Source organism: Antrostomus carolinensis, unplaced genomic scaffold (genome assembly GCF_000700745.2).
Source record: "Antrostomus carolinensis isolate BGI_N321 unplaced genomic scaffold, ASM70074v2 scaffold30943, whole genome shotgun sequence".
Classification (NCBI taxonomy): Eukaryota; Metazoa; Chordata; class Aves; order Caprimulgiformes; family Caprimulgidae; genus Antrostomus; species Antrostomus carolinensis.
The window spans coordinates 23023-31500 of record NW_010307823.1 but is presented as its reverse complement, the minus strand read 5'-3'; the positions used below and the strand labels follow the sequence as shown (position 1 = coordinate 31500).

The window sequence follows — 8478 nt, the reverse complement described above, 5'->3', positions numbered from 1 at the left end:
AGAATTAAAGCTCAAAAGCTCTGTGCTGATCTCTTTTTGAAAGCTGGGCTGCTGTCTCCTCTGGAAAGCATCGCTCTCCTTGGCAGACCCCCTGGTATTTCCTGTCGTGCACCCAGCTCCTCTGGCAGCGACTGTGCTCCCCATCCCCTTAAACCCCTCTGTACCCACACAGGTCCCAGTGCTTGGCCATCGCTTGTCAATCACCCAACTGTCAACCATCCCAGCTGTTGATCCAGTACTTCTGGGCACTCCTGGTGTTCATTTCCAGGTGGGCTGAGGGGTTACATTTGTCCAGACTCCTGATTTTCCAGACCCTCGTACACCCTTGGGCTCTGGGAAGGATGGGGTCAGGCCAGAGGGATTTGCAAGCCCATTAGGGCTTCAGAGCTTCCCTCTTTCTCCTCCGTAGCTGATGCTGTAGAAACATCCAAGACCAATGTTATTCTCTCCTAAGAACAATGTTATTCTCTCCTGTTTTGGCAGTGGAATAAGAATCGGTGAAGCTTAATGCTTATTGAGAGCTTTTGCCTCCTGCACGAGGTTTCCTGGGTGTATAAACGTCTCTTTTTTTCTCTCCTCCTCTTCTGCCTCGTGTGTTTGCAATAACCACAGATACTGCCGGAAGGAAACAGCCGCTCTCAACAGGGAAAGGGGCTAAAAATACCAGAGCAGCCTTGGATGGGAGCTGCGGGAGCAGGCTGAGCTCCCAGCTGGTGCTGGGAGAGGGTGAAGGTCTGTGCTGGCAACTGGGAGAGCCTCGGTGCTGGTGGAGGAAGAAGGATGGTTTTCCCATGGTGGGATTACCCCAGCAAACCTTCTGCGTGTCCCCCAAAATGGCATTTGGGACTGATGTGCCCTCGCTGGGGTGTCTGTGTGCCTGTAGACACAGGGTCCTGCTGCAGTGGCACGTGTGGGTCCATATGGGAGCACCACTGTTTGCCCCAGGGTACCAGCCTGGGAGCTCTTCCTCATTTGTGCCTCTTCTCTCCATGTGATGAGAAACCATCTGGCCCTCTTGTCAGGGCAAGCTTTGAGCTGGTGGGACAGATGCATCTCAGATGTATCACTTGGGGGGGGACATCCCTGTCCACCTCTCTACCTGCATCATCAGTGTTTGTGCGTGGGGACGGATCCATGCCTGCTCCTTCTCCGGGGGTGGCTCCCCCAGCCCTGGGTGTGCCCCCAAGGGACAGAGGACATGGGTGTGTGACAGAGTTGGTGGCCCTATGTGTCCCTCAGGCAGGCGATGGGTAACGTCGAGGCTTCCTTCTGCCGCGATGCTGGGGGGCTGTGACTGGGTGGTACCAGCTGCTGGTGGGACTGGAGCAGAATGGGTACAGCCCCAGCCTGTTGGGGATGGCTTGTCCAGCCACCACACCTCTGGCTGATGTAGGGACGGGTTTCTGTGCGAGGTTCTTGGCCGTGGGTGCTCTCAGGCTCCAGTGGCCGCAGTTCTGCTGCGGGCTGCTCCAGCACAGTGATCGGTAATGGGGAGGTGGTGTGGGGGGCTGCTGATGGTGACTCCAAGCACGGATCCTGGTGTGGACTAAGGGGTGTCTGCCCAGGTCTCTAACCATTGCAATGCCAATTTCTTTAGTGTTTCTAACAAGAGCAGACCTGGCTGCAGCTTTGAACTCGCAGGACCCCCTTGGCTGCTCAGCCGTGTCTAGGAAGGGTTTTGGGTGTGTAATTGAAGGAGCTCTCAGGGGGAGCTGAGCTGGGAGCTGCTCCTTTTTGGGGGGCTCAGCCCCTCCAAGCTGCATCTCTTGGGTGTTGCCTTCGCACATAGCATGTCCTGGGTGGGATGGGGAGCTCTGTGCCAGTGATGCTTTCAGGGTGGGCAGATTAAGCCTCCCACACTGGCTGTGGGCTGCCCCTTCAACATCCACTGCCCACTGTTGCCTTCTAGTAGGATGCTGTAGACCAGTTACTGGTGCCTGGTGCTCATGGAGAGGGGATAAGGAGGAAGGTGGCTTCCCAGAAGCATTCCACAGCCAAAACCCCACCAGCTCTGGAACAAAACCCCAGTGCTGTTGCCTTTCCCTCCTTCAGGGGCTCAGCTTCAAACCAGTGCCTCCAGTTTGAAGCCATGCTGGTCCCTGGCTGCCTCAGGAGCAGCATCCTCACTGTGTGTCACGAGCCCAGGACGTCACAGCCTGTTGGGACATCTTCCAACCCCCCCCTGCATGCAACCCCTGCCGCTCTGTAAAGCAAATAAACTTGTCACTTGAGCTCTCCCCGCCTGCACTGGCCAAGCCATCGTCTAAATTTGGGTGATTATGTTCACTCAGGCCAAGTATCAGGTTCTCTGGATCACATGTGCTCCCAGCTGCTATTTAACTCTGACGCCCCGGGGAGACGCAGCACTTCGCTCCCAGCTGTTTGGGTTTTGTATTATTATTTTTATTACCATATTTTTTGGCACCAGTGTTTTTTTAAATTTTTTTTTAATTATTATTTTTAAATTTCTGCCCTGCCAAGTTGCTTCCCTCCCTGGCCAGTCACCGAGCAGCCCAGTGCCTCCTTTGACTGTTAAATCTCATCATAATGTTTCTGGTTCTTTCAGCCACCACAGAATTAAGGGACTTCTTTGCCAAAGCCCGAAATGGTTCAGTTCGGCTCATCAAGGTCATCATTGAGGATGGTAAGTCTGTTTTTTAAGTGCTTTGATTAACACCATGTTGGTTCTCTGGTTCCCTCTCCTCCTCTCCTCTTTCCCACTGCGGTGCCAGCTTGTGTTTTTGGAAACAGCAAGGAAAATCCCGCCGGGGCTTCCTGGGAGCTCCCTGGAGCTGAAATACAAGCCCAAAATTTGGTGCTGGTGAGGAGCTATGGGATCCCTGGGGTGGCCCCGAGCGGGAGCAGTGATTTTGCTGGTGGACTGACCAGTGTCTGGGATCAGTGCTGGGCTCTGTGTGGATTTTCCTGCTGCTGTGTTGGATTTTGTTATGGGAAGCTCCATGAGAAGCAGCTGTGGGTGCCATGGGACCTTGGTTGGGGGCAATGTGCAGCATCTTCCTCCTGGGATGTGGCATCCCCTGCCAGGCAAGGAGATGTGCAGGGCAGGGCTGGTCAAGGGGTGCTCCTCGATGCAGGGTTTGGTACAAAGCCCCAGTTGAATCCCATGGGGGATGCTATGCTCAGAAACCCACCCCAGCCCAGCCCTGCTCCTGTGCATGGGGCTGCCCCCAGCCCAGACTGCAGGCTGGTGCCAACCTGCCTGTGTTTGCCCCACCGAAAGGTGCCTTTGGGTGTCCTCAACATCTGTCAAACACGGAGCAAAGCAAAGCACTGATTGAAGGTCCCAGCGGGGAGCCTCTGTGGTGTTGGTTTTCCATCACCTCAGCCTCTTACAATTGCATATGAATGACTTGTTTCTGGTGGCAGCAGGGATGTTAATGTCCTACCAAGCTGCCATCACCACCTCCCTGGGGTGGGCTGCCAGGACCACACTGCAAATGCCGAGGTGGACACGGTTGTAAGGAGAGGGTGCCGGCCTTCAGAGGGGCTGTGAAGCCCCATTTGGAAGAGCAGCACGACTTGAAATGCATGAGGCACATCAGTATTGGCTTTTTCTTCAGCAAGGTCCCCATGTGTTGGGAAGTGACATCTGTGTTGTTTCTTCTGAGCATCTTTGACAATGATTTTGCTGTCTCAGCCACTTTTGCTTTTCAAAAGTGGGAATCAGGCTTGTATTAGGATAAGCCACAGATGCCCCTAACCTGGATTTAGGGTGCCAGGGCTTGTGCCACTGGCTTAGCTTTGGGACCAGTGATGCCAGCAAGGGAGACTTTTTACCATCAATGGAAACCATGTCCCACCATCTCCACTTGGGCTGAATGAGATATATTTATCTGTCCAATTTGTCATCGTCAGCAGCTGCTTCATTTGATGGGCTTTGGGCTTCACAGTCCAGCTGTCTCACCCTGCCAGCGCCTTTCACCTGGCCTGGACCAGCCATGGGCAGCTCTGGAGGAGCTTGGGTGTCTGCAGAAGCTTCTGAGATGTGGTGGAGCCTGAGCCTCCTGTGGGTAGGCAGGTTGGAAGGGGGAGAGTCGGGAGCACCTCTGTGACAAAGGGCTTGGTCTACTGGTGAGAAGGTGGTGGTGGTCCAACCAGCCTGGCTCAGGCACCTCCTGCCTGTCTGCTCGTGTGACTTGGGACAAGGTGCTTGGCCTCTCTTGGCCACCACTCTTCTGTAACACAGGGGACATCAGCCTGCTGCTACCCACCAGAGAAGGACCTTTGGGCAGTAGTGAGCAGCCGGGCAGATGTCCCAGCCAGACAGACTTCAGCATGCTGACCCTGGAAGGGATGTGTCCCAAACTGGCTGGGGAGGACATGCCAGCTGCCCTGCCTGCACAGGGGATGTAGAAGAGGAGCCTCCAGCTCTGCTTGATGGTTTGCAGAGGACCTTCTGCCCTACAGGGCATTTGCCTGGGGGCATTTTGGAGCAGGTGACAGTGGGTGAAAGGAGAGGAAGGTGGTGCAAGATGCTCTGTGTCCGGGTGTCCCCAGGACAGCAGCTATGGCTGAGCCAACCCTCTGGGAGCTCTTTGAGCTGATGTTGCCTTTGGTGGCCTGCTGGGAGAAGCTGAGGTTGGATGGAGAAGGAGTGGGGGGAGCAGATTGTGCATCAAGGCTCAGCAATGGTTTCCTGGTGTGACAGCAGCTTGTGGTCCAACGTGTTTTTAGATGATACTCTACTCACTGTCAGTGGGTTTCTGGACAAGATTGGCTTTGTGGACTTCCCTCTTGGGTGTGTTTCTTTGTACATAGACAATGTTTGCTCACAGAGCTTTGCAGGCTGACGGCTCCTGCACTGTCTTCACGAGGCACCCACCAGATCTGCAGGCAGGGCTGCCTTCTACGGGCATTTCAGAGCAAGGCAGCCTGCCTGCAGCCAAGTGCTGGGGCACCTCGAGGGCCAGAAACCCTCCCAGCTGTGCTTTGCCCAGCAGCAGCAGCAGCAGCAGCACCCTGCAGAAACACAGCCTGAAATAGCTGGTGCTGACGATGGTGCTTTGCTGAAGGGTGGCTGCTCCGGGTTTTCCTTTTCCAATACTTCCCAGGGAGAAAAATCTGACCCTGAACGGGTTGAGCTGAGCTGTGAAGAGCCCGATGGGAGGCAGGGGAATAAGTGACTCCTCCAGCCAGGGGGAAAGCTGGAGGCTGCTGGCTCATCTCATGGCGCTGCTGGGATCTGGCTTGGGCACAGCCTGGGAATAGCCTGGAGTGACTCGGCACCGATTGCCTCATGTGTGAGGTGTCGGATGTTTGGCAGATGGAGACACCTGTGAGCTGCCAGTGGGTTTGGCCGGGTGAAATTCTTTGCAGTCTCTTCAGGATCCCAGGTCTTTGTGATGCATAAATCCATTTTCAGGGCTTTATATTTATTTTAGCGGTACACTGAGGTTTTTATGCTTCTCTTTCTCAAAACAGGTGGTTTTGCTGAAGGTAAAGTGTTTTCAGCACCTTTTTCTCTGCTGCCCTTCTTACTGCACCTTGTGTGCAAATAACTAGGTGTTCAGCATGCGATGGCAGATGCCGTGGCGTGGGGCAGGGAAGGGCTGTGCTGCTGTCGGTGGGGGAATGCCCTGCTCGGGTGGAAGGGGAGTGGTAAGAATAATTCATCCCAAACCCTTTATTCCTCAGCTGTTTTCCATAAAAGCTCCCATGCCACGGGATATGGAGCGGCTGAGCTGGATGGGTTGGGAAGGAGAGGGCTGTGCCCCAGCCAAGGGACTCCCCAGCTCCCAGTGGCAGCAGAGCCGTGGGCAGAGGTCCAGGCAGGGCACGTGCCAGGCTGAGCATCCCCTCGAGTGCCAACTGTCCAAGACCCCAACTCATTTTGCTTTGGCAAACACCTCCAGATTTTCCTATATTTTGTTCTTAAACCAAACATCTCTCCCCAGACGTTTCTGCATCTAAAAATGGAAGAAAAATACAGACAGTTTTCCAGCAATCTAAACTGATTGTCTCCAGTGCTGTTGCTTTTCCATCCAACCATCCCAAGGCTTGGTTTGACCCTCAGAGAGGGATTTCCATGTTTGTAGGATGCCTGCACCAGCATTTAAATCCCAGTCGAGCACTGCCCAGCTCGTGGGGCTCCCAGCCCCACCACTGCTTGCAGAGCAGCTGAAAAAAATACCCTCCAGATACTTGAGACGCTGCCACGTGTGTGAAATATGTAGGTTGCTTCCAGAGGCTGGGGCTCTCCTGACAGCATGGTCCCCCTCCCAGGCTGGGGTCTCTGGGACATCCCTGGTCCCCATGGACACAGGCTTTGGGTATCAGCTCTGCTTTTGCCCCCTCAGGTCATGGGGAATCTGATGAGAACAGCTTTGGCTCGTCGTCCTGGCTTTTGCTATTGAACCTTTATTTTTCTCAGCACCCCAAATCTAGGTGGTTCTTCATGTCCCTGGTGAGGTATTCTAGTGCCCTTAGAGCTTCTCCAGGTGGGATAGAGGAGGCCTTCTGTGAGCAAGGAGGGATAGCTGGGGACTACCTGGCTGAAGGAAACAGAGTAGAAGGAGGCTAAGGATGGTCACCGAGACCTTGACAGTGAGCACGGGAGGGGAGGAGATGGTTGACAGGAGACATTGGGATGCAGGCAGAAAACCAGCCCCTCCACAGCAGCCACAACCTCGGTGGCATCTCCTGGGGGGGTTGCCCCTGGGGGGTGTACGTTCCTGCACGTGGCTTGAGATCGTAAGTTATTTTTCTGCAGGACAGCGTCGTTGTTGGTGCTGGAGCTGTGGCGAGCCCTTAGACAAGCCACCATGTGGTCCTGCAAAGGTGAGCCTTGCCTTCATCTAACACCACCTTTTCCATCTTCTCCTTCCAGAACAGCTTGTGCTGGGAGCCCACAAAGAGCTGTCCCGGCGCTGGGACGCCGACTACGACACCTTCGTGCTGCCCTTGCTGGACGAGCAGCAGCCGTGCTACGTGCTGTACCGCCTGGACAGCCAGAATGCCCAGGGCTATGAGTGGCTCTTCATCTCCTGGTCCCCCGACAGCTCCCCGGTGAGCACTGCGCTGGACTGTGACACCCCACCCCAGCGTGGGGACATGGACTTGCTCTGGGAGGTGGAGGGTGGAGGAAATGCTGGCCAGGGTGGCTTTGTGCTGGGGCTGAGGAGGAGCGTTCCCACCCTCCATCACTGTGCCAGAATGCCCAGGGCTATGAGTGGCTCTTCATCTCCTGGTCCCCCGACAGCTCCCCGGTGAGCACTGCGCTGGACTGTGACACCCCACCCCAGCGTGGGGACATGGACTTGCTCTGGGAGTTGGAGGGTGGAGGAAATGCTGGCCAGGGTGGCTTTGTGCTGGGGCTGAGGAGGAGCGTTCCCACCCTCCATCACTGTGCCCAGGTTAAGAAGAAGTGCAGACTGCTTTGGGCATGGGGGAGCTTTTTAAGACGCAGTGGGAGACCCTGGGGCTGTGTCTCTGTCCTCTTTGCAACGCTGCATGAGGAGCTGGAGGGACTGGGATGTAGAGAAGGAAGCGGTATGGCCCACGGGGCTGGGATGGAGCTGTCCCACCATGGCTCTGGCCAAAGACGTTGCTGGGAAGAGCTGGTTCTGGCCCCACTCGCCTGGCCGGCATCCAGCCTGGCCCTGCTCCGCTCGAGGGCTGGCACAGGGCGGCCGCGGGCCCATCTCTGGGCTCAGCTCCAAAACCAGCCGTAGGAAGGGCTGGGCAGGATGGTTCCCTCCGAGCGGCGTGTGGCCGGGCCGGCATTGACACCTGCTGGGCTGGGCTGGTGGGGCCGGAGACGGCGCTGGGAACGGGCGCAGAGGGGCTGGTTGGGTGGGGGGTGGTTTAGGGGATGTCGGCGGCACAGCTGGGAAAATGCCATCTTGTTGAGCACGTCTCCACACGGGCTTTCAGTGGGCCCAACGTTTATTGCTGTGTTAACACAGGTGCTTGTCATATATATATATATATATATATATGTGCGTGTATGTGTGTGTATACACACGCATATTTACCTCTCTCTAATTTAGGTCTTAGGAGAAGATCTCACAGGCTCATGTTCAGAGTGGTATGTGAGAGGGACTGTAATCATAGAATAGTTTGGGTTGAAAGGGACCTTTAAAGGTCATCTAGTCCGACACCCCTGCAGTGAGCAGGGACATCTTCATCTTCTTAATACGTGCACTTGTCATATATATTTTTAAAAATATGTATTTGTTAATACATAACAATGAGATATTTGTTATATATATTTTATATATTATAACACAGATATATAACAACCCTCTACAGTTTATTGAGATATATGCACACATATATTATTATATATACACACATATATGTGTATACACATGCATATATACAATTATAATAATATAAAATATATAATTTAATAGTTGTGTCTACAAATGTACATATGTGTATGAGTAATAATATATATTTTTAACCCGGAGATGCTGCGGTTGGAAATCAGTCGGGATAGGAACTAGGTGCTCCCAG

The 8478-nt window shown here is 54.2% G+C and overlaps 1 protein-coding gene across 1 annotated transcript in view; it reads left to right on the top strand.

The window, feature by feature from the left end:
• Window positions 1-2458: 2458 nt before the first annotated feature.
• TWF2 (twinfilin actin binding protein 2) overlaps window positions 2459-8478 on the top strand; it is a 14932-nt gene continuing 8912 nt past the window's right edge. The window contains exons 1-2 of the mRNA XM_010165587.1: window positions 2459-2644; window positions 6848-7026. Coding sequence (XP_010163889.1) covers window positions 2548-2644; window positions 6848-7026 — 276 coding nt within the window. The 5' untranslated portion in view covers window positions 2459-2547. The remainder of the gene's footprint in view (window positions 2645-6847; window positions 7027-8478) is intronic.